Genomic DNA, 26,380 nt, shown 5'->3' on the forward strand with positions numbered 1-26,380 from the left:
TACGAGGGTAGATACAGAAGGCTAACTGTGCTCCAGTTCAAGCCACAGCTGTGGCTAATAAAATACTTCATCTGCTATAAAAAGCAGGATGTTCCAGCCACAGCATTCCATGCAAAGGATGTGTCATGCCAGCCCACTCAAACTGTGTTATGCAGAACTGGGGCTGGCCAAAGAGGCCAGGAGGAAGCGGATGGAAATGTACAAGAGTCCCAAAATGAGGCTGCAACACAAATTCCTAGCTGGCTAAGGAACCGCCTGTCCAAACAGGTGTTGTGACAGTGTGTTTCCTGTTTCTCTGTCAGCCACCAGAGCAGCACCTTCCAAAACCTGACAATGCCTATCAGCTGCTTGGCACAGGAGTGTGGATCTATTTCTGCATTCACTTGGCAAACATGTTTGCTGTCTCCCCAGACCTGCTGGAGGCAGCTGGGAGATCCTCCTCCTGACTTAAGGTCAGGGCAAATATTACTTTCTTCCTACTCTAACACATTTAGTGGCTTCCCAACCAGCAACCTCCAAGCAGGAAGACACATTCTGATCCACACATCTAGCAGCCACATAACCCGGCAGTGGAGCAGACTGTGGACCCTTAAGCTGCCATGTGGGAAGCCTATCCAGAGAACAACACAGGCACCTCAAGGGTCATCTATTCCAACTGCCTCACAGCCATTTCCCCCACCCACCCACCTACCACAGTGACCTAAAGGAAGACAAATAAAAAACCATCCAGGATCCCTGGGCCCATCTGACCTGGGCCCCAAAGCAGTGATTGACATAACCCTGGATATATATAAGAAAGGGCTACAAGAACCGAGCACCAGCTCAACCCTTCTCCCCGCCTCTGCCGCCCTCTCATGATCTGCCCCCAGTCACAGAGCATTGCTGCTGATGTGTGTGAACGGGATCTTGGGGTATTTGCAGGCTGTAAGCTAAATGTGAGCAGACAGTGTGATGCGGCAGTTTAAAAGGTACATGCGGTCTTGGGCTGTATCGGTACAGGCATCACATCAAAACACAAGACGTCATAGTCCTGCTGTATACTGCATTGGTCAGACCATGTCTGGAGTAGTGCCCAAAGACAGGGTAAAGAGCTCAGCTGGTTCTGGCACCAGAAAACAGTTCTGTGCCCTCACTTCTGGGTGGCCGCCTCTTTGATGACAACAAAAGGCCAAATTATGACACCCCCTCCAACTTGTCATTTTACAGCCAGGTAGTCAAAGGTGGCCTCTTGTGGTGCAGAGTGGTAAGTCAGCAGACATGCAGTCTAGCTCTGCCCATGAGGTTGGGAGTTCAATCCCAGCAGCTGGCTCAAGGTTGACTCAGCCTTCCATCCTTCCGAGGTCGGTAAAATGAGTACCCAGCTTGCTGGGGGGTAAACGGTAATGACTGGGGAAGGCACTGGCAAACCACCCCGTATTGAGTCTGCCATGAAAACGCTGGAGGGCGTCACCCCAAGGTCAGACATGACCCGGTGCTTGCACAGGGGATACCTTTTAGTCAAAGATGAACGCTGGTGTGGCTGCATCCGCTGATACTGTTAGCCCAGGTCCAAAGAGAAGGGTTGTTGTTTCCACAAACCACGGACCAATTGTTTTCTAGGCCACTTTAAAGTGGGACAGTTAGTTTCCCAATACATCAAAGGTAATTACAACTAAGCAATAAATGTCAAACATGGAAATAGTCCCTTCTGGAGGTTTTCTCTGCAAGCCAAGCAGCTCTCCCCCTCCCCCACCGCTCCAGTCCACAAGACCAGTAACCAGGATGTCCTGTTTCTGTGGATCGACGTTTAGGGCCAATATAATGGCCTTTCAAGCCCCAGTTTGAGAGCAGCCAATGGTGAAGCCCTGGACAGTCACTGTTCACTGACCAAACTGGCCCCCACTGGGTCACTTTGAATTTACCCTGCCCTTTTCCCCAGTAGCTTTCATCATTCTCCTCTCCTCCAATTTATCCTCACAACAACTCTGGAAGGTAGGTCAGGCTAAGAGGCCCCAGGTCACCCAGCAAGTTTCCATTCCGAGGGGGTGGGATTAATCCCAGATCCCAGATCACATAAGGGGCAAGAAAAGCCCAACCTGGAAAACAGGTGAAAATCACAAAGGTTAGGGATAAAACCAGATAGAAAAATGTAAACCATTTCTTATCAGAGCTCAAAGCATTTAAAAACCACCTCTGACTTTGGACCTTTTCGCAGACTGAATGCAGCCTTGGGCTGTATCAACAGAGGCATCACACCAAAACACAAGAAGCCACAATCCCTCTGGTCAGACATAGCAGGATGATCCAGCACCCGGGGGAGGAACAGAAAGCGCTGCTGGCTGAGAACTTTCCTGGCACAAAACAATAAGCACAAATATATTGCAGGACCAGAAGCAGCTAGAACAGAAGTAATTATCCCACTGTTGAAAATTATTCTGTGCAACGCTGTGAGGAAGCCCCTTTCTACAAAGCCCCTCTTGACCTCTGAGGAAGATCCTGTTAGGTCTGAACTTGTTGGCATCAGTTGGGTACACACGGAGATGCTTTGGGCATGCCCAATAGATAATAAGATATTCTTTTATGGTCTTCAAACACTTTGAGCTCTGATAATAAATTGTTTATATTTTCTACATTCGGTTTTATCCCTAACTGCTGCGGTTCTCCCATAACCCAGGCTGAGACTCCACACATGGTGTCATGTGTGATGAAAATAACACAAGGGAACTCCCACAGATGCTACCCCCAGTTCCCCTGGAAAAAACCCCAGGAGACAAGCGTAATAATAAACCACTTGATGGCCTTACCCCCATCAGAACACTCTGAAACAGGGCACCACAAATGAGACAGGAAAATGTTAGTTTGCATCTCTCCCCCTGTACCTATCACAAACCTTTGGCTGGAATGGCAGGAGGCTGCTCCCCTTTCTCCTTCTTCCCGTTGACTTTCATGGGCTCCACTGGAGACAAGCTGGCCATGCCGCTGCCCGTCTCCCCTAAGCTAAAAGGAAGAAAAGAGAGGCTGGTGATGCGGGAAGAAGTGACAGGCGGAATAACTGGGCCAGACGTTTCTCTTCTCATCAGGCAGTCCCCTGTGAGGGACTGAGATTCACTAGGGAAGCAAATCCAGGATCCAACTGCTTATTCATTCCAAGCATCTTCCATCCACAACACCTGGAAATTACACCGTGCCTCACTGAAGTCCCGGCCCTTCTCAGGCTCCATCCCCAAATCTCCAGGAGTTCCCCAACCCGGATCTGGCAACCCTCGCTGGAATGGATATCCTTCGTGCGCTCTGGTTCAAAGAGAGAAGCCGGAGGAGGCTGACAGCTCTCGGTACTCCACTGTTTCCTGTGCAATTTCCCATCTTTCTTCGGAGCTTATCAGTGGCCGTTTTTAAAACGTAGAATGCAATCCCAGGGTCAGCCCGTGGCCTGGCAAAATGCTCTGGAGGCTCTGAGGGCCACAGTCCCTTTACACGTCCCCCCTCCCTCCCTCAAGGAGCTTCTGCTTCTGTGAATCCTAAAGCCCCACCCAGTCTGTTTCTCAAGGTGGTGGACTGCATGATTTAGGGAGGGCTTAATTGCGATAGAAAAGGCGGCTCTAAGCCATTTGCTTGGTGATCCCAGGGCCCATTCTGCACACATCTGGTAGATTTTACAGGAAAATCCAGGTGCAAAATACACTGAAGGTGCATTATACGTGTGGCCTGGGTTCAGGTGGTACCAGCTACAGGAACAGGAAAGGACTCTTCAAATGGAAAACAAGTAAAGCAGCCCAAATGGCTTCTTAAGAGAGTCTATGAAATTAATGTTTCCGCCCATAAGAGAAACTTGTTTTCCTACCTGTTCTGGGAACACTTCACCAAGTAATGTCTTACTGTGGGAAACAGAGGCGGATGGGTAGGGGAGAGGAAAGGACAGAGAAATACATGTATCAAGAAATGTACTGCAAGATGCATCCTCCACATTTAGTCAAATTTCTAGGTGACAGGTTGACATCCTGTCTTTGCCTCTTAGAGGCCTGATAGTTACAGCTGCATGTTAGAAGTCAGCAAAAACTCAACATTGGACCCTAACCCTAACCCTAACCCTAACCATAAAAGCCCACGTGACGCTGCCTTGGACGGAAGCAGACCCTGGGTCCCTCAAGATCTGCAGTGTTTGCTCCGCCTGGCAATGGCTCTCCAGGGTCTCAGGATGAAGTCTTCCATATCACTGCTCACCATGTTCTTCTTCTCCATTTGCATAATTTATTTATCACCGCCCACCAGATCCTTTAACATCGAAATCTGGGACCTTCTGTATGCCAAGCAGAGGCTCTACCACTGAAATATGCCCCCCCTCCAGAAGGAGGACTCCAGACAGGTGCAAACATGGACTGAATTGGGGCTCAGATTTTATGACAAATTTCATACTCTAGGGTGTAGTCTGCACGGGGCTTTCTACCCAGGCCCAGTTCAAATGAATCCCTCCCATCTACGCTGAATTCAACTTGCATTTTGATTCTGGTTTTTAAATCTTCCCTCTGCAACATGCATGATTGATTTGTGGTGACCCTACCTTTCCCCCCTGATATCCTGGAGTGGATATAAGCCTCGATATTTCAAAAACTGCCATTAGTAAATGTGCAGCTCTCTACTTTTTCCAGATTAACTTGGTGGCTCGCTGTAGTCTTCCCTGATTGGCCAGCGCGTCAGTTCAAAGTCTTCCTGGCTCCCAGTTGTAAGGCTTGTCTTAAAGTGACTGCACTCCAGAAGACCTAACTTCTCTCAGCAGAGATCTGCATCTTGGTCCCCCCCCCCCCCCCTCTGCTGTCTCCAGTCCAAGGAACAAACAATACCCTCCCCTATCCAAGAAAAGAAAGAGACTCGTGCTGTGCTTGGCTCCCCTTCCCACTCTGTCCTTTCACAATCGAGTGCAAAACACTTTGTTTAAATGGGGGGGGGGGGAATAGAGGAAGACCCGAGTTCAAATCAATCTGAATTCAGTAGGATCCACAACAGAATAAACAAAGTAAGTGCAGAATCAGCCCAGGTTATCTCCTCTTCCCCATTAAGTAGGATTTGAAGATGTGAGCTGTGACTCCTGAAAGCTCACATGGAAACAAACATGGTTAATCTCTAAGGCAGCTTTTCTCAACCTTTTTCCCATTGAGAAACCCCTGAAACATTCTTCAGGCTTCAAGAAACTGCAGAAATGGTACGATCGTGCCGAATAGAGTTGGGAAGCCGAGCTGTGTGCATGCCCACCTGGGGTCCCTCCCCTTCCCACTCCCTCCAGGCCCATCATTGGGCATTTTGGGAAGGGGGGGGGGCGGATCAACAGGTTAACAAATTTCAACAAACTTTCAATGTCTAAGAAATTTTTAAATACATAAAAAATGAATTCACTGCCATCCATTCATGAAACTCTGGCTGAGAAAGCCTGCTCTAAGGGGCCACCAGCCTGCCATTCTCTTTTGCCACAACAGAACAGGGCTACCTGCTGTCATTTTCTGGCCTGTTGTAGGACTACATATTCCTCCTCTCTTGCTGGAGCATCCACCTCTTCTCTGGTAGATGTAGCTTTCAGCACCCAGGGTGCAAAAAAAAAAGAAAAAAAAAGGCTGCCTACTCTTGAGCTACAGGAAACAGCCTTTTTCCCATATTCAAGAACAGCCTTTCCATGCTGCGGATTTTCTCACAAAATGGAAGGTGGTTCATTTTAATTGATCTTATAGAATGGGGCTGCTCTCCTCCCTCTCTTCCCTGTAGGGCAAACAGCTGTGGGGTTAGTGGGGTCTCCCTCAAGAACCTTTTCACCAGCATGGAGCCACTCTGCTGCTAGTCCTGGCCACTAAAAGTAAAGCCCTGTCAGGAAGCTCTGAGGCTAGCATTAAGAATCATAGAATCATAGAATCATAGAGTTGGAAGGGGCCATACAGGCCATCTAGTCCAACCCCCTGCTCAACGCAGGATTAACCCTAAGCATCCTAAAGCATCCAAGAAAAGTGTGTATCCAACCTTTGCTTGAAGACTTCCAGTGAGGGGGAGCTCACCACCTCCCTAGGCAGCCTATTCCACTGCTGAACTACTCTGACTGTGAAAAACTTTTTCCTGATATCTAGCCTATATCGTTGTACTTGTAGTTTAAACCCATTACTGCGTGTCCTCTCCTCCGCAGCCAACAGAAACAGCATCCTGCCCTCCTCCAAGTGACAACCTTTCAAATACTTAAAGAGGGCTATCATGTCCCCTCTCAACCTCCTTTTCTCCAGGCTGAACATTCCCAAGTCCCTCAACCTATCTTCATAGGGCTTGGTCCCTTGGCCCCAAATCATCTTCGTCGCTCTCCTCTGTACCCTTTCAATTTTATCTACGTCCTTCTTGAAGTGAGGCCTCCAGAACTGCACACAGTACTCCAGGTGTGGTCTGACCAGTGCAGTATACAATGGGACTATGACATCTTGTGATTAGAAGGATCACCGCCTCTCAGCCTAATGCGCCTCCTGTGCATCTCACCCGGAATTCCTTGGAGGAAGTGTTTATTTATTTAGGATATTTAGGATATAATCAACTTGCCTTTCCACTGAAGGCAGCTTCCAAATAGCTATAAATGTGGTTGGAAGATCCAAGACATTTTATGGGTTTTCCACACCTTGTTCATTCTCTAAGGAACAATTTTCTGTTTCCTTCTAGAAACAAAAAATCCAGTGTGGATAGTAATTACATTCATCAGAATCACCCATCACCAGCTGGGTTGCTACTTGAATTGCGGAGGGTCTAGCTCATGAAGCTGACCTGTCCTGATCAGACCATCGATTCATCAGTGTCTCTCCAGGGTTTCAGGCCCAGGTCTTCTGCATCACCAGCCACCTAGTGGCAATAAGGGGGCTGGACCTGGGACGTGCCAAGCAGATGTCCTGCCAGCGTCACAATGAGCATTTGCCAGGAAACCAGCTCTGCAGGTTTATATTCTATATTCTAGTGACCTCCTGTTTCTTCAGAGGATTTTAAGGAACAATTAAAAAGTTGGGTTGAGATTATTGTCACCCGTCCCGAGCCTGCGGGGAGAGGCGGGAAATAAATCCAATAATAATAATAATAATAATAATAATAATAATAATAATAATAATAATAATAATAATAATAATTATTATTATTATTATTATTATTATTATAATATAACAAACAAATGCACTCCTATGTCGAGTTGCTCAACTCTGAGTTCATGAAAATGAATGGCCTTAGACTGGAGTAACTCTGCCCAGGATTGTGCTGAATGACATGTCATTATCAGGATAACATCTGAACACAGACATTATCTGAAAGTGAACGTTTCAGTTTTCTTGGAAGTTCATGCCGTGCCCCATAGCTAAGATGAACGCCTGACTGCTGTATGCCTCCAGGAAATTTACAGGTGCCTACAGAAATCAATCTTGGCTGCCCTGCCCATTTTTCTCCACTCCAGTCAAGTATCCATCCTGAATACCTGCCCCAACAACCAACCTTCCCCCTTTTCTCTGGCGCACCTGCCCTTGGCTGTTGGGGTTCTCGAATGAACCCCTCAACACTGCTGTCAATCATTCCCTCCCATCCCTGGCTCAAAGCCCTCCCTCCTTCCCTCCGTCCCTCCCAAAGCGATGTCTCTCTCAGCCTCCTGCTGCCACTTACCTCCAGTCCGCTTCTTGTTGATTAAGGTCTGGCAGAGGATGACCAGAGTGAAGAGAAGAATGCTGATGATGCCCACGGAGCACACAAACACCGCACAGATGTACAGATCTGGAAAGCAAGCAAGGAATGAGTCCCTGGTACATCCCATGGGGGGTGGGGCTACAGCTTTGAATTCAAACACACATGTGACCTTGGGCTCCCAAACATCAGTGTGGTATTGAGGCTAAGAGCGATGGACTCTAATCTGGAAAACTGGGTTTGATTCCTTACTCCTCCTCCACATGCAGCCAGATGGGTGACTGCGGGCCAGTCACAGTTATCTTAGGGCTGTTCTCACAGAGCAGTTCTGTTAGAGCTCTCTCAAGCCGACCTACCTCACAGGCTGTCTCTTGTGGGGAGAGGAGGGGAAAAGGTAGTGAAAAAACTCATAAAGAGAACATTATTATTCTACGTGCCATCAGCTTATGGTGATCCAGGCAAGTGAGAAGGTGAGGTATTCTGCCATTTCCTTCCTCTTTGGCAGTCTCCCTCCCAAATACTGACCCTGCTTTATTTCCGAGATCGGACCAGACTGGGCTCTGCCAGGCTGTCCTGAGGACTAACTCAGTGGTCCCCAACCTTTCTGAGGCTGGGGACCGGCAAGGAATTTGGGCCACGCCTGCACGTCGCGCCCGCGCAGGCCACACCCGCGCATCGGGCCGCACATGCGCGATGCGCGGCCCGGCCCTGATTCCCTCTCCCCGCCTCCCGCAGTAAGAAGCTTCCCGGGCCGCAAGCTTGCGGCCTGGGAAGTTTTTTACTGCCGGGGGGGGCAGGGAGAGGGAGCCGCGGCCCGGCACCATGGCCTTTGCGGCCCGGCACCGGGCTGCGGCCCGCAGGTTGGGGACCCCTGGACTAAATGACGTAATGCATACCTTCTGAATGCTGCAAATTGTCTATGCGTGGATCTAGGCTTTCACATTCAAATTTAATAGCAGAAAAACTTGTTATTGAAATAAAAAACAAGCAAATATTGTTTGGGAGAAAATGAAAGTCATGGATGTCCAAATAAAAATCAGAAGGGTCAGAAGGGTCTGACCTCACGCAAACACGGAAAATAATCCAAAGGGATTAATTTTTGATAAAAAAGACTTCCTGTTCAGTCCAGCATTTTCCAAATCAACCTCAGAGAATTTTCTGTCACAACCAAGGAGTCTCTTCCCGTGAAGAAATTCTCCCCCCTCCCAATCCTTGTCTATTTCCTTTTATAACTTAAGGTGACACTTGATTTCTGTTTTACTTTTATAACTTATGCATTTACTTGCCTTAGAATTTTCAAGATTTTTGTCCAAGTGAATGTATTAAAACCTACTGAGAGTTCATCTAATTCAGGCTTTCTCAACCGGGTTTTTGTGAACCTGGCGTTTCTTGATGGTCCTGGAAGGGTTTCCAGAGTGGGTGGCAGTTAATTAAGCTTATATATATATATTTAAATATGCTAAACATTTAACAGGTGATATGACCAATGGCCAGTGGTGGGTCTGAGGAGGTGGGAAGGGGGGGGGGGGCGGGTAGGCATGCACACAGTTATGCTTCCCAACCATATTCGGTACCACTCTGCCACTTCTGCGGCTTCTTGAAGCCTGTTTCAGGGGCTTTTCAACAATTAAAAAGTTGGTTTCAGCATTTGGGGGACCACAGATGATCCATTTCACTGAACACCAAGTCTAGGGTGGGTGTCATAGTGCAGTCTCATCAGATCTCAGAAGCCGAGCAGGGACAATACAAGGAAGAAGACTCTGGAGAAGACGGAAATCACAAAATACTTTGTAGAAATGAGCAGAGCAACTCTGTTTGCCTGGAAAGCCCCCTGCTAGGGTTCCTGTGAGTCAATTGTGTCTTTGCACACACACAAGAACAAAGCTTAATTATAAACTACTTGTAAACAGTGGCAGTTAAAGCTCCTTGCTATTGCAGCTGAGACACTTTCAATGCCATTCTTTAAGTCCAACAAAGATTTATTCAAGACGGGAGTGCAAGCCCTCTTCCTCAGACTAAGAACTGACCATCATGATAGTAGGAATATATAAGCAAACGTAGGATTAACTTTTGCTCATTTATTCCTCCTATCATGATGGTCGGTTCATAGTCTGCGGAAGAGGGCTTGCACTCAAGAGCTCCTGCCTGGAATAAATCTTTGTTGGTCTTAAAGGTGCTCCTGGACTCTGATTTTGCTGTGCTACTTCAGACCAGCACGGCTACTCATTTGAATCACTGCCATTCTTTGCAATTAGTTGATTCTTAGTGACCCATCTTCACACTGTGTCAGCGTGAGCTACTCCAACATGGGAGCACCAATATATTCATCGTTTGATCTCAGATTTAACATTTAAGGGTAATGTTTTGTTTTGTTTTTTAAACCAAACACATGGGACAAAAACGTCAAGATTCAAAGGTTAAGGAATCTAAAACTGGAACTCAGTATATCTTTTGGTTCGATCATGGGAGCTGCACACACAACCTGTCTCACACTGCATCAGATACCTTCACAGAATGGCAGGTGAGGCACTACCCTCCTTCCTCACAAGGAACCCAGGGTTGGAGGTGCAGCATTTCTACCAGTCTGAGTTGGGGGGGGGGGGTTCCACATTCTAGCATCTTTGTAGAGATGAGCAAAGAAACAAAGATGTACACTTAACCTTCAAAAAACTTCCAGGTCCTGGGGTTCCCAGCAGCAGCGTCATCCAAAACTTCAGTGGGAAGCACTGTAGGGAGCACACACACACACGCACACACAATCAGCACTTTGGGGACCAGCCAGGCACATCACATGGAAGCCCCCCAGCCCCCGCCCAAAGGTGTAGGCCCTCTCTACCCCCTCAGAAGCTGGGGCCCCAGCTTTCTTGGAAGCCACACCCTGGGGCTTGGGAGCCTCTTTCCCTAATCCCCCTACAGTTGTCATTACTTGCTGAGAACAAAAAGGCCCTCCTCCTCCTCCTCATTATTATTATTATTATTATTATTATTATTATTATTATTATTATTATTATTATTATTATTATTATTATTATTATTATTTCAATTTATTTCCCGCCACTCCCAAATGGCTCGTGGCGGGTTACAGTGTCTTAAAACCCCATTAAAACTCCCATTAAAAGACTTTAAAATGTCCCAGCATGGCGGCACAATAATAAGATCCCCTTCCTACCCCCCTTCCTAAAAAAGGGGGGGTGGAGGAGAAGGAGGTCAACGGTGTCCAAGAAGAAGCCCGGGGGAGAGCAGTCGATGTACCCCAGCAGCCCCAGCCTCAACCATAGACCTGGCGGAAGAGCTCCGTCTTGCAGGCCCTGCGGAACGTTGAAAGGTCCCTCAGGGCCCGCAGCTCTCCCAGGAGCTCATTCCACCAGGTGGGGGCCAGGACCGAAAAGGCCCTGGCCCTGGCCCTGGTCGAGGCTAGGCGTGCTTCCCTAGGGCCAGGAACGACCAGAAGATTCTCACTCGCAGAGCGCAGAGCCCTGCGGGGGGCATAGGGCGGTAGGCGGTCCCTCAGGTATGTGGGTCCCAGCCCGCGTAAAGCCTTAAAGGTTAGAACCAGAACCTTGAACCGGATCCGGACGGCAATTGGTAACCAGTGCAACTGCCTCAGCACAGGCTGGATGTGGGCCCTCCAAGGTGTGCCGGTGAGGACCCTAGCAGCTGCATTTTGTACTAGCTGGAGTTTCCGGATCAGAGACAAGGGTAGGCCCGTGTAGAGCGAGTTACAGAAATCTAATCTGGAGGTGACCGTTGCATGGATCACAGTGGCCAGGTGTTCGGGGGACAGGTAGGGCGCTAGTAGCCGAGCTTGGCGAAGATGGAAAAATGCCTGGCCGGCTACTTTCCTGACCTGCGCCTCCATAGTCAGGGAGGCATCAATGGTCACACCCAAGTTTCTGGCCTCTTTGGTCTGGCTGGTGCTCTCTGGCACAATTCTAGATCTCAAGAAATGTTTCTGCAGCTGAGCCCTGCTCCAGGCTGTCACCTATTTGGCAGAGATGGGCAGGGAAGTGCAGAGTGGGACTTCACGCTTTCCAGGATCTGATTCAGGCAGATGGGTCATTTTGAAACCAGGCGGGAGCAGCCTGACTGCCCGGCCACCATTCTCAGATCGCACTACGTGGGCAGGGAATGGAGAGCAGCAGCAGTGGCTGATGGGCTCGGGGTTGTCCTAGTTCTGTGCCAGAGGCAGGCCCATGCGCCCTCTCCTCCTCAACAGGACACACGAGTCCCCACTGACCACACCCAGGGCTTCTTTTGCTGCTAGGACAGTGGTCCCCAACCTTTCCGAGGCTGGGGACCGGCAGGGCATCGGGCCGCGCCCCCGCGGACCGCGCCCGTGCGGGCCACGCCCGCGGATCGGGCCGCGCCCGCGGGCCGCGCCCACGGATCGGGCCGCGCCCGCGGGCCGCGCCCACGGATCGGGCCGCGCCCACGGGCCGCGCCCGCGGATCGGGCCGAGCGGGCGTGGCCCGCACAGGCGCGGCCCGGCCCTGATTCCCTCTCCCCGCCTCCCGCAGTAAGAAGCTTCCCGGGCCGCAAGCTTGCGGCCTGGGAAGTTTTTTACTGCGGGGGCGGGGCGGGGAGAGGGAGCCGCGGCCCGGTGCCATGGCCTTTGCGGCCCGGCACCGGGCCGCGGCCCGCAGGTTGGGGACCACTGTGCTAGGACACACCGGCCCCTCTTTCCAGCAATCCCTTGGACCAGGCTGGCTGATGGCTCAGAAGCCACAGGTTGGCCTAGCCTTAGCAGCCCAGCCATGGCAGGCTCCCTTCTTCAATCCAGTGTCCCGTCTGCTGACTTGGCATTTTGGCTGCCCTGCCACTTTCTCTGCCAACTTATACCCACCAACCATGGTCCCCAAGGCTGTGAGCATCATCAGTACCAGCATTAAAAAAAAAAGCAAAGCATTGCCTCTACTACAAATGATATGCACCAATGATCTTGCACATTGGTAGTCACAAGGTAGTCACAAGGTTTCAGCTTACCTGTTCATCTAAGCTGGCTGCAAGAAAGAAGCAGGTAAAAACTCATTAAAACAGCTTCAGGCAAACAGCTGTATTAGTCTGAAGCAACAGAACAAAGTGGCACATGTGAGACCAACAAAGTTTAATTCTGGGTACAAGTCTTCACATGCATGCAATAGAACCAATCCATCCACCCATCTATCCATCTATCCATTCAACCGTATATATCCCACCACTCTCAGCTGTGCTGAATTTAATAAATAAAGTTTGATTTTGGGCACCTTAGCTGAAGGTTTAGGCGGTCTCCCACCTTCAGGAGCCAGAGTTGAGTCTGGTGATTCATCCTTACTGTCCCTCCCCACAAATAGTGCAGAGGGTGCCCAGAGAGAGCAGACACCAGGCCAAGACCAGCAATTATTTGGAGGAGCACCATTTGGAAAGCACGATTTTGGACTACCTGGCAGTACAATACATATTTTGGTTCTTCGGATTTTCCTGTCCTTCTAGAATCCTGCCCTCATGAGATAGCCCAGGCTAGGCGAGCCACTCCAGAGCCCAGAGGGCCGCAGTTTGACTACCCCTGTCCTAGGTGGTCTCCCTTCTAGGTATTCACCAGGACTGACCCAGCTTAACTTCTGGACTCTGGAGTGCCTGGCCTAGCCTGGGCTATCCATGTGAGGGCAAGATTCTAGAAGAGTCCAAAACGGTGCTTTCACTTGAAGTTACGGCTCTCACCTAAGATCCTCCAGTGCTGATTGGGCTCTTGTTGCTCTTCTTCAGGAAACCAGCCACGGTTATGTTATCAGGCAAAACATTCAATTTTTCAACCTTGCACAAAACCCGCTGCCTCCTTGGCACCATTCTCTTAGTTAAGTTTATGCAGCGCAAAGAACGAGAAAACCACCGCAAGATATGCCGTTGGGCTTTGTGCATTCACCAGTTTAAAGCGTTAGTTGGGGAATCACAAAAAGTCGATTCACCCTTCTAAACAGCGCTATCCACCAGCTGACAGACAGCATGCGACCCGCAGAGGAGTATAAGAGGCGCTATTCCCTCCTCCGCGAGGTCCCACCCTCACACCTGCCTCCCTCCCCCTTCTTCCCGGGAACGGGAAGAAGGCGCTTTTTTTTTTTAATGGTGACGCGTCTGGAGCAACAACTAAACGTATAGTTGTGGAGAGAAGGCTAGCGCCCCATAGAGCAAATGTTATTTTGTGAAGTGTCCTTAAGAGCACTTCTCTATAATTTTAGTTGACAAACCCACCACAAGGTTTTTGAAAGTGACATGTTTTTCTGTTGCAACCCCAACCCCCCATTTTTCCCCAAGCTGTGACTGGTTCCCCTTGACCAAACATTAATGTCATGTTATACCATAGAATCATAGAACCATAGAGTTGGAAGGGGGCCATACAGGCCATCTAGTCCAACCCCCTGCTCAGGGCAGGATCAGCCCAAAGCATCCTGAGTGGTGACTGAGCAGTGATATCGGCACTCTCTCAGCTTCACCCACCTCACAGGGTGTCTGTTGTGGGGAGAGGAATGGGAAGGCGACAGTAAGCCACTTTGAGCCTCCTTTGGGTAGGGAAAAGCGGCATATAAGAACCAACTCTTCTTCTTCTTCTTCTCCTTAGGCAGCCTATTCCACTGCTGAACTACTCTGACTGTGAATTTTTTTTCCTGATATCAAGCCTATATCGTTGTAGTTTAAACCCATTACTGCATGTCCTTTCCTCTGCAGCCAACGGAAACAGCATCCTGCCCTCCTCTAAGTGACAACCTTTCAAATACTTAAAGAGGACTATCATGTCCCCTCTCAACCTCCTTTTCTCCAGGCTGAACATTCCCAAGTCCCTCAACCTATCTTCATAGGGCTTGGTCCCTTGGCCCCAGATCATCTTCGTCGCTCTCCTCTGTACCCTTTCAATTTTATCGACGTCCTTCTTGAAGTGAGGCCTCCAGAACTGCGCACAGTACTCCAGGGGTGGTCTGACCAGTGCCGTATACAATGGGACTATGACATCTTGTGATTTTGATGTGATGCCCCTGTTGATACAGCCCAAAATGGCATTCGCCTTCTTTACCACTGCATCACACTGCCTGCTCATGTTTAGTTTACAATCCACAAGTACCCCAAGGTCTCGTTCACACAGTGTTACCTAGAAGCATATCTCCCATCCAGTAGGCATGCTTTTCATTTTTCTGACCCAGATGCAGAACTTTACACTTATCTTTATTAAATTGCATCTTGTTCTCATTTGCCCATTTTTCCATTGTGTTCAGATCTCGTTAAACTCTGTCTCTTTCTCCTGGCATATTTGACAGACCTCCCAATTTGGTGTCATCTGCAAACTTGATGAGTAGTCCTTCCACCCCCTCATCTAGATCATTAATAAATATGTTAAAAAATACCAGACTGAGCACCCAGCCCTGAGGTACCCCACTATTCACCTCCCTCCAGTTTGAAGAAACACCATTGACAACAACTCTTTGTGTGCGGTTCTCTAACCAATTCCCTATCCACCTAACTATCTGAAAATCCAGATTGCAGTCCTTCAATTTATCCATCAGAACATCATGGGGAACCTTATCAAAAGCTTTACTAAAATCCAAGTAAACGACATCAACCGAATTTCCACGATCCAGCAAACCTGTCACGATCAAAAAAGGAAACCAGGTTGGTTTGCGTAAGTGTTCTTCCTGATCTGGTCATTTCCTGCCCAACCACAGGACCTTCATCTTCAGAGTGTTCAGATTCAGGCTACTTGCTCTGAGCCATTCCAGCACAGCCTGCAAATACCTTGCCAATGGGCTTGGAGGGGCATCCAGTTGATTGTCTCCTGATGGACAGAGCTGGGTGTCATCAGCATATGGATAGCACCCAAGCCCAAAGCTCTGGACTAATCCCACAAAGAGTCCTACACTGTTCCACTTCCAACTGGCTGGTAATCCCTGGACCCAGAGAAGCACGCCAGATCTCAACCAGGGCCAGAGCCTTCTCTGTCCTGGCCCCCACCTGGTGGAACGATCTCCCAGAGGAGATCAGGGCCCTTCCTGAATTACAACCATTCCAAAGGGCATGTAAAAGAGAGCTCTTCCACCAGGCATTTGGGAGACCAATATATCTTGGTCCCCCAAACAACCCCCCGCCCCCCATGATCTGAGCCATGCTGACCTCTCATGGGTTCATGTTAAAAGTTGAGAGGAGTTGTTATGCTGTGAATCTGTTGTAGTATTTTGTTATAATCTGTTATGATCAATTTGGAACCACTGTTATATTGTTGTCACTAGATTTTGATGTATATTCATGATGTTTTATGTAAACTGCTCTGAACCTTATGGAAGGGTGGTATAGAAATTCAAGAAAATAAATAAAATAAATAAAATAATAAAATAATAAAATAACTGAGTGAGGGGGTGCATAAGGATGTTAAATAATGTTGGGGAGAGAATCGCACCCAGAGGAACCCCACACTGGAGTTCACAGTGGGGCGACTGATTCTCGCTGAGTTGCACAAGGAGCTGCTCAGGAGCACCTTTGAGGGCAGAGGACTGCGTAGACAGAGACACGTCTGGTGGCAAGGAGAACACAGCACAAGCTTCAAAACTCCCACTAACCATCTGATTCAATGTGTTCTTGCTATCACGCATCAAACATTAGAACCTTGTAACATGTGCACTGGCTCTCATTTAACTTTCTGAGTTGGAAAATCGATTTTGATTCATTAGAACCTTCAGCGAATAAAGAAATTATCACCCTTCTGTCTGAGAAGCCAACTTTTGTTCAGACAGGATAGTCACAAACTTTTTTCATATACAGAATCTGTAGCACACAAATCCCCTCCACAAGGAGTATTGATTGATCTCACAAATGCACCCCACATTAATAGCAATTAATAGCAATCTTGGAAGGTTATTTGGCCATTCTGGACATATTTTGACCTCTTTCTGGATGTATCTGATTCACAGACAGAAACAAGAAGACACAGAGGACAGAGCTGGTATTTTCTCACCTTGGATTTCAGTAGACGCACTACCATTAGACCATGCCGTCCACTTGTTCCTATGCTTGCCAATCTCCTGGACTTTGCAGATATAGTGACCCTGATCTGTTTGCTGGAGATTCAGAATTATAAACTTGTACACTGTTCTGTGTTTTTCCTCTAGAAGGAGCAATCTCTTCCTATAGAAGTGACGTGTGTAGTTTCCGTAGTACTGGACTACCCCGTATTTAGTCATTTTGATCATCAGATACTCTTGGACAGGCGGGAGGGAAAAGACCCAACGGACAGCAAGCAGGCTCTCAGTCCGTCTTTTCTGAGAAACATGGCAAAACAGGGTTGCATTTTCTCCAACTGCATACTGCACTCTGGGTCCTGGTGAGACAGTCACGTTCAGAGCTTCACAAACATCTGTAAAGAGAAGAACAAATCAATGCATCCAAGAATAGCCCACTGTCTAGGAGGGCAATGATCCTGTGCACAACAAATGCACGGGCATTATTTTTTTATGGGGTCAGGAGAAGAGAGGCCTGGCTCAAAGCCTTCAAGGATTTCAGCACTCATCCTCCAACATGGAGAATCAGCCATCAGCAACAAAAGGGGAAGCCTAATGAGCTATCAATTTTGTTTTATTATGATTTGTATTGTTGGAAGCATTTTGCATTGATTTGCAATAGCTTCATGCAATTTTTACATTTGCCTACCTGATAGTAATGCCAATGGAAAGACTGCATATAAGCAATACCCGCAAAGCAACCAGTCTTGCTGGTAAAATCAAAATGAGATTCCTCCTGCCCCACGGAAGCTACTGAAACCATTGTTAGAGAAGACCGTTGCCAATTTTCTTTGGCTTCAGGAGCCATCCCCAAAATCTAAGAGCTAGGTGAATTTTTCAACCTATTTTAATAAGCATATTTTTCTAATTATTACTACTATAAATACTAATCCTAACATCTTCACATCTTCTTGTGACACAAAACGTTTACCAAAAGTTTACCAAAAACTCTTCCCTATCCACTCTCCCCAATTTCTCATGATTTTATTACTGCTTTTAAAGTTTAATTTAATTGAATATTGGAGCAATATAGAAAGCAACTGGTGAAGAATTCATCCACCACCATAGAAATCATCAAGTTAACATAACGACACAAGAATTTCAAGCACATTTATTTGATGTCATATTGCAGAACCAATTTTGGAATCTGCACTACAGGACTGGCCCATAACAGTGAACAACTGTCACTGGAAGGCAATGCCAAAGAATGTAGATGGCCATTCAGTATTTCCTGAATTTCTACCCAAGAAATTACTTTCCCAAAAATTACTGGCAAGGGGTAGAATCTGACCTAATGAGCTGGCCCAAGATTCTAGTATGGACCAAAGATCATCCTGGGGAGAAATATTAAAAAGAAAAAAAAAGGACTTTGCCACTTACTAGAAGTTTGGACCAGAGAGTTCCTAGTGATTCCTAGAGCTACCAGGAACTAATCAGGAACTCTGTTGCAGTAGTAGTCAAGGCTTTATTGATGTGGAAAACATATACTATCACCCTCCCTAAAACGGAAATGATAACGGATGTGATGTCCATTGCCCCGCCTTAGGGAGCGCGGCAGTAATACAGCAGTGGCAGTAGAGCTGCAAGGCTCAGAGCTGGGCCTCAGAGCTCTGCTGATGCACCACCCATCTTCCCAGACCCATCTTGCCCTCAGAAGAGTGAGACCAGCCTGAGAAGAGGGAAAACGCTACTGAAAGAGCAGAGCTGCAGCCTGCAAGGTAAGAGGGGGAGGGGGAAGTCTATGTGTGAGAGAGAGGGAGGGGGGAGAAGGAGGGGGGAGGGACCAGGAAGAAGAGGTAAGGGGGAGAGGCAAGGGGGAGTGGGGGGAGCAATCTGCGTCTGCATGTGCATGCACGTTTGTGTGAGTGTCTGAAGGAGAGGTAAGAGGGAGAGTTAAGGGGGAGGGAGGAATCTGTGGTCCATTCCGCACAGCGTTAATGTTGCTGAAGTCTTACCATTGTGTAACGTTATTTTTTTAACATTATGCACGACATTGTACACAAAACGCAGCACTCCTGCAACACTCCCGCAAAAATTGCTTCATTGTAGCGCTTTTCGGGGAATCCACAAAAGTGGATTCCCTCTAAAAAAAAACGGACTCTTGAGAACAACCTGCAACACATCCGAAAAAGTCATGTGCGTTCTCAGTATAGCGGTAGCAAGAATGTCCCTCCCTAAGCTCTCGCACCTGAGCTTCCGATGTCACGATCACCATTTTTTCCCCTTAAACCGGCAAAAGCAACAAATAAGCGATGCTTCTTCGGCTGAAATCCCTCTACAAGCAATTGTCTGTAAAGTTTCCGATCACAATACAGCTCCCTGTTCGACACTGCCTGTAATTTCGGCCAAAAATAGCACCTGGGGGGGGGGTTACTTTAAGAGCGTGTAAACGATTAAGTGCCAGCTCCTACGTCAGTGAAAAAGGTCTTTCTGATACATCGAATGAACAAATATGCATTGCTACAGGTGTTTGGGGTTTTTTAAAAAACAGTTTTTAAAGGGAAGCACGAACACAACAGTTCATTAGCTGTTCTGTTTGATTGACAGCCAGGGACGGGAGGAAGCGCAGGAAAATATTGCCTCCTTTGTTGCGCCTCCTTTGTGTGCATTACCGAGACCTGCCGCTATTAATTGCAGTGCTTTACGATAACGCTCAGATTTAGCTACATTGGCGGTTGTGCGGAATGGGTCAGACTCTCCCCTCCCTTATGTGGATGTGTTCCACATAAGGGGTGAGAATCCTTGTCAGTAGATTTTTTAAATTTTATTTTTCTCCCAGAATTTTTTTCACTGGTTGCCAGCAACAGCAATCAATAGCTTACAGCAAGCCTATGCCTCATCTAGCATTTTAACAAGTTTTGATTCTACAGATTCTAGAAGAAGAAGAGTTGGTTCTTATATGCTGCTTTTCTCTACCCGAAGGAGGCTCAAAGCGGCTTACCGTTGCCTTCCCTATCCTCTCCCCACAACAGACACCCTGTGAGGTGGGTGAGGCTGAGAGAGCCCTGATATCACTGCTCGGTCAGAACAGTTTTATCAGTGCCGTGGCGAGCCCAAGGTCACCCAGCTGGCTGCATGTGGGGGAGCACAGAATCGAACCTGCCTTGCCAGATTAGAAGTCCACACTCCTAACCACGACACCAAACTGGCTCTACCCCATCATCTCCTTCCCTTCACTTGCTCATTCTGTTGCCATACCCTGTACACTGTAATTCAATGAAGGGATACGTCATTTAATGTTAAAACAAGCCAGCTTGGCGTAGTGGTTAGGAGCATAGAATTTTAATCTGGCGTGCTGGGTTTGATTCCCTGCTCCTCCTCCACATTCAGCCAGCACATGAAATTTGGCTCGTCTCAGACCTGATAAAGCTGTTCTGGCCGAGCAGTAATGTCAGGGCCCTCTCTGCCTCACTTACCTCATAGACAGCCAGCTCTGTGTAGTGGTTAGGAGCACCGATTTCTAATCTGGTGAGCTGGTTTTAATTCCCTGCTCACCCACGTGCAACCAGTTGGGTGACTTTGCACTAGTCACAGCACCGACAGCGCTGTTCTGACCGAGCAGGAATATCAGGGCTCTCTCAGCCTCACCCACCCCACAGGGTGTCTGTTGTGGGGAGAGGAAAGGGAAGGCGATTGGAAGCCCCTTTGAGACTCCTTTGGGTAGAGAAAAGCAGCATCTAAGAACCAACTCTTCTTCTTCTTCAGTAATCTCAGGGCTCTCTCAGCCTCCCCTCCCTCACAGGGTGTCTGTTGTGGGGAGAGGAAAGGGAAGGCGACTGGAAGCCACTTTGAGACTCCTTTGGGTAGAGAAAAGCAGCATATAAGAACCAACTCTTCTTCTTCTTCAGTAATCTCAGGGCTCTCTCAGCCTCCCCTCCCTCACAGGGTGCCTGTTGTGGGGAGAGGAAGGGAAGGCGATTGGAAACTGCTTTTGAGACTCCTTTGGATAGATCTAAGAACCAACTCTTCTTATCACAATCATTTTTATCCCCATTTAATTCTTTCCCCACATTTTGCAGCAATTGTAAGCCCCACCCACATGCCTTCCCTATAAAGAGGGCTCCAAGCAGCCTTCGCCTCACTATAGCAAGAGACATATCCGTTTGTTTGTTAATATGACTGTAACTCAGACATCATCATCTTTATCTTCCCTTTTCCTGTGTCGCTCTGAAACCACCCCCACAGCAACTGTTAGGTTATTCCCTTTCCCTTCCCTTCCTCTATCCTTTGAGTGTAACTGTCAAATCATTCCCCTGACTATTTGAATCATCAAGTCAAATTTCAGCATCCATATAATTTGAAATCCTCCATAAAAATTCTACCCAATTAAGAACTATAGTTTTTTAATGAACATTTTTAACACATCATGTACACAAAGAGCCTGAATGTGAAAACAAGAAGCAGGGTCAAACCCTACAAAAACTGAAAGGAGAAGCACAGATATATACCAGATGATTTTAAATGAACCATTCTTTTTATACTGCATATATCTACGAAAACAACTCATTTAAAGGTAAAGGTATCCCCTGTGCAAGCACCGAGTCATGTCTGACCCTTGGGGTGACGCCCTCCAGCGTTTTCATGGCAGACTCAATACGGGGTGGTTTGCCAGTGCCTTCCCCAGTCATGACCGTTTACCCCCCAGCAAGCAAGCTGGGTACTCATTTTACCGACCTCGGAAGGATGGAAGGCTGAGTCCACCTTGAGCCGGGTGCTGGGATCGAACTCCCAGCCTCATGGGCAAAGCTTACAGACAGCTGCCTTACCACTCTGTGCCACAAGAGGCTCATACTCATTTATTTACACCTTATTTCCAAGATCCCTACTCCTCCCTCCTCCCCACATAATCCTTATATTTTACATAACTGGGATTGTTCCTGAAATGGAAATGATTCATTGATAGAAATATGCATGTATCAATCCAAAATGTAACTGCACAGACACACCTGGCAAGCTACTTTCAAAAGTACACTGATGCATCATTTGGCAGGTAGAAGGTAGTTTCCAAGGCAAGTGAAAAGCAGAGGCACTTCCTCCTTCCTTGCTGGTCTCCCTTCCCAACACAACCTCGCTCAGCCCTGAGTTCTGATAAGACCATGCTGCCTTCCCTCCCATAAACTCACAACATTCATGGCTAATCCACACATTCTCCCTTGAATTTTGAATGGTTAACATAACACCTGTTGACTTTCACCTATGAGTTAAACAGACATCACTGAAGTTCTGTGAAGACATAACTCCTTGGTAAGTATCATAGGATATGACTCACCCCAAATAGTCTGTTTGTGAGCAAGATCTTAGATTTCATGTACCCAGAAAGCAACCAGCCATCCCTTGCCTTTTTTTCCTCCAAGAATCTAAGAAAGAGGTACTGAAAGACTCTAATGAAATGTTTCTTTTATTGTGTTGTTGTTGTTAGGTGCGAAGTCGCGTCCTATGCATCGCGACCCCATGGACAATGATCCTACCATTCCCCGGAGTCCATTTAAGTTTGCACCGACTGCTTCAGTAACTCCATCCAGCCACCTCATTCTCTGTCGTCCCCTTCTTCTTTTGCCCTCAATCACTCCCAGCATTAGGCTCTACTCCAGGGAGTCCTTCCTTCTCATAAGGTGGCCAAAGTATTGAGAGCCAGTTTGGTGTAGTGGTTAGGAGTGCGGACTTCTAATCTGGCATGCCGGGTTCGATTCTGCGCTCCCCCACATGCAACCAGCTGAGTGACCTTGGGCTCACCACAGCACTGATAAAACTGTTCTGACCGGGCAGTGATATCAGGGCTCTCTCAGCCTCACCCACCCCACAGGGTGTCTGTTGTGGGGAGAGGGATGGGAAGGCGACTGTAAGCCGCTTTGAGCCTCCTTCGGGTAGGGAAAAGCGGCATATAAGAACCAACTCTTCTTCTTCTTCTTCTTCTTCTTCTTCTTCTTCTTCTTCTTCTTCTTCTTCTTCTTCTTCTTCTTCTATTTGAGTTTCATCTTCAGGATCTGGCCTTCTAAGGAGCAGTCCGGGCTGATCTCCTCTAGGACTGACCAGTTTGATCGCCTTGCAGTCCAAGGGACTCGTAAGAGTTTTCTCCAGCACCAGAGTTCAAAAGCCTCAATTCTTTGACGCTCGGGCTTCCTTATGGTCCAACTTTCACAGCCATACATTGCAACTGGGAATACCATAGCCTTGACTAAACACACTTTTGTTGGCAGGTTGATGTTTCTGTTTTTTAGGATGCTGTCTAGATTTGCCATAGCTTTCCTCCCCAGGAGCAAGCGACTTTTAATTTCTTTGCTGCAGTCCCCATCTGCAGTGATCTTGGAGCCCAGGAAAATAAAATCTGTCACTATCTCCATTTCTTCCCAATCTATTTGCCAGTAGTTGAGAGGGCCAGATGCCATGATCTTTGTTTTCTTGATGTTGCGTTTCAAGCCAACTTCTGCACTCTCCTCCTTCACCCGCATCAACAGGCTCTTTAGTTCCTCTTCACTTTCTGCCATTAGAGTGGTATCATCTGCATATCTAAGGTTGTTGATATTTCTCCCTGCAATCTTGATCCCAATTTGTGACTCCTCTAATCCTGCCTTTCTCATGATATGCTCCGCATACAAGTTAAATAGGCAAGGCGACAGTATACAGCCTTGCCGAACTCCTTTCTTAATTTTGAACCAATCAGTGATTCCATGTTGCTTCTTGACCTGCATATAAGTTTCTCAAGAGACAAATAAGATGCTCTGGTATTCCCATCTCTTTAAGAACTTGCCACAATTTGTTGTGCTCCACACAATCAAATGCTTTAGCATAGTCAATGAAGCAGAAGTAGATGTTCTTTTGGAACTCCCTAGCTTTCTCCATGATCCAGCGTATGTTGACAATTTGATATCTAGTTCCTCAGCCTCTTCGAAATCCTGCCTGTACTTCTGGAGGTTCCCGGTCCACATATTGCTGGAGCCTAGCTTGTAAAATTTTGAGCATAACTTTGCTAGCGTGAGAAATGAGTACAATGGTGCGGTAGTTTGAACATTCTTTGGTATTGCCCTTCTTTGGGATTGGAATGTAAACCCACCTTTTCCAATCCTGTGGCCATTGTTTTCCAAATTTGCTGGCATATTGAGTGTAGCACTTTTACTGCTACTTCTTTTATTTTAGAGAGAGGTAAATGCCCTAAGGCAACTGGGAAATTTGGGGGAGCAAACCCTAACACTTACACGGTACATTTTCACAATTTTAAAAGATAACTTTGCCAATAATATGCTACAATGTATTTAATGATAATACATTATTAGAAACCTCAGAGGTTTCAAAGTTATAAAGTTAGCTTAATGCTCAAACAGGCCAGTAAGTTTCTAGAAATGCATTCTAGAAATTTCCATAGGCCATTGCTTTCTATACACCATTGTTCAAATATTGACAAGAGTTCTAAGGTCCTCATACCTCTGATTTACCAGTGCTTACAAAAGTTTATAGATACTTGTGTTTATCTGTCACAACTGTTGTCTTTTGTCTTGTCCTTTTTTAAAAAAAAAAATCTTATTTTGGCCTTTTTTTGTCCTTTTTTAAAATACATTTTTTAAAAACCACAAATATGCCTGGACTTACCTATGGTGACTCTATGGAAGAATTTCTGTCTAAATAATGCACCTATTTTGTTTTCTACAGAATTTATTTTCAATTTAGATTTTATCCCTACCTCTCAGATGGCAAAAATTGAGTATACTTGCAACTTTTCTGATAGAAAATTGAAATACTTGACTGCAGTTCTATAAATGTACCAAATACTATTTCCAGTGTTAATTAGGCTCTACATTATGCTAATTAGGCTATAACACCGTTGTTGTTAAATCAGTAAAAGTTGGAGACAAAAGTAAGTTTTGCACATACTTTAATACTTCTCCAAATTTCCATTTTCCTCCAAGACAGAGGGAGAAACATTTTCTCCAGTGGCTCAGGAATTCCCACTCATTTTACATCTTTGCTCAGGACACTGCCCATTTCAGCAGAGGGACTTCTCCTCCCCACTGCTTGCGGACTCAAGCAGCTTCTGCCCCAGAAGCTGTGGAAAAGGGGATGGGGGGGGGGGCTGTGGGCACAGAAAAAGGGCCCTTCGAAGCCCCCCCCCCCCCCGCCCCTTTCACTGCATCTCCTTCTGGTCTTCTTTGCAGCTCTTGCTGCTGCTGCTGGGATCGTGAGGAGCCAAGGCTGCTGCAACCAGGGCACTTGTGCTGGCCCACTTGTGCTGTGAGGCCGAAAGAGGTTCTGCTTCCACCTGGCAAGGACCCTTTGCCTGATGTTCTACCTTAATGTACCGCTTCAAGGCAGAAACCCCGGACAGGCGAGTAGTCCTGAGCCCTGCTGGGGAGTTGGCAAGGGCAATGGGGGGGGGGGGGGAGAACCAAAGAATAAATGTGTCTTTTTCAATTCCTCTGGGTTTTGGCACAGATCTGGGGGGGGGGGGGGCGGTCCCTTTCAAGCAACTATTGATGCCGCCCCCCGGAGAGGCGCTCAAGGCAACTTGTGGCTCTCAGAAGCCGTGGAGGCTCCTCGGGAGGGGGCGGGGGCAGCGATCCGCCCGGGCGCTCCGGGCTACCAGGGATCTGCTCGGCAGGCCAAGGGCACGGACAGCGCCGACTGCCTTGGGCACGAAGGCTGCGGTGCCAACTCCAGGCGGCGAAATTCCTGGGGATCCGCGGGTAGCGCCGGGAGACGCTGGGGAAGAGAGCCCCCCCCCCCCACACACACACACACAAAGAAGAAGAGTTGGATGCCGCTTTCCTCACCCCGAAGGAGTCCCGAGGCGGCTTCCAATCGCCTCCCCTCCCCCCCCCACCCCACCCCACAGGCCCCCCGCGAGGCAGGCGAGGGAATCCCAGCCAAGCCCCCCAGGGCTATCCGCGCCAAGCCCCGCCGGGATGGGGCCTCGGGAGAGGGGTCCGCGCCGGGCCTCCATGCCGCCCACCCGCCCAGGAGGGCTCCGCTCACCCCGCCCGCCCGCCTTACCTGGCCCGGCCGCTCCGGCCAGCAGCGCCGCCGCCGCCACCACCAGCCCCAGCCCGGGCCCCGGCCGCCGCATCGCCGCCCCGGACCGCCCCGGCCCGGCTCGGCCCGAGGAAGAGGCCGGCCCGCTCCTCCCGGTGCGCGCCAAGGCGGAGCCGCCCGCAGCCCGCGGGACACCCCCTCCCCTCCCCTCCCCTCCCCTCCCCTCCCCGGGCCCGCCGGGCTCCCCGGGGCCGGAGCGGCGGAAAAGCAGGCGGGCGGGCCGGCAGTCCGTCCGTCCTCCCGTCGTCCGTCCCCGCCCGCCTTTGCCTTCCGCCGCGCAGCAGCCGCCCCCCCCCTCCCCCGGCCCCGGGACCGCCCTGCCGGGCAGGCTGCCCTCGACGGATGCCCGGCATGGAAGGGCCTCAGCGGTGCCTCATTTCATTGGGCTGCTGCGTGCATCGCTGGGGCTGGGGGAGGCGCGGCCGAAGGAAGGGGGCGCCCAGATCCACCCAAGGAATCGACCTGTGGGCCCCCCCAGCCCCCAGCCCCCAGCCCCCAGCCCCCAGCCCCCAGCCCCCAGCCTTGTCTCCCCAGCCTAGAGGAGGCCTTCCCGCCTCTTTGCCAGCCCCCCCCCCCCTGCCTGGGGCTTTCAGCTGAGGTTGTGGGGGACTGAACCTGGCGATTCTGCCAGCTGTACCCTAGTAGCAGCTCTCCAGCGTCTCTTAAGCATCGCCAGGTGCTGGGGCCTCCCACCCGCC

The 26,380-nt window shown here is 48.6% G+C and overlaps 1 protein-coding gene across 3 annotated transcripts in view; it reads right to left on the reverse strand.

Moving 5' to 3' along the window:
• VSTM4 (V-set and transmembrane domain containing 4) overlaps positions 1-25,813 on the reverse strand; it is a 49,092-nt gene extending 23,279 nt beyond the window's left edge. Inside the window, exons 1-6 of one of the 3 annotated variants that reach the window (XM_077351003.1) lie at positions 25,644-25,808; positions 16,619-17,017; positions 10,308-10,373; positions 7,630-7,737; positions 3,821-3,854; positions 2,870-2,976 (exon numbers count right to left, since the gene is read on the reverse strand). In XM_077351003.1, the coding sequence (XP_077207118.1) occupies positions 2,870-2,976; positions 3,821-3,854; positions 7,630-7,737; positions 10,308-10,373; positions 16,619-17,017; positions 25,644-25,716 (787 nt within the window). In that variant the 5' untranslated portion in view covers positions 25,717-25,808. Of the gene's footprint in view, positions 1-2,869; positions 2,977-3,820; positions 3,855-7,629; positions 7,738-10,307; positions 10,374-16,618; positions 17,018-25,643 lie in introns of all 3 variants that reach the window. The other 2 variants (XM_077351005.1, XM_077351004.1) reach the window with 2 other exon arrangements.
• Positions 25,814-26,380: the final 567 nt, after the last annotated feature.

Source organism: Paroedura picta, chromosome 8, assembly GCF_049243985.1.
Source record: "Paroedura picta isolate Pp20150507F chromosome 8, Ppicta_v3.0, whole genome shotgun sequence".
NCBI lineage: Eukaryota > Metazoa > Chordata > Lepidosauria > Squamata > Gekkonidae > Paroedura > Paroedura picta.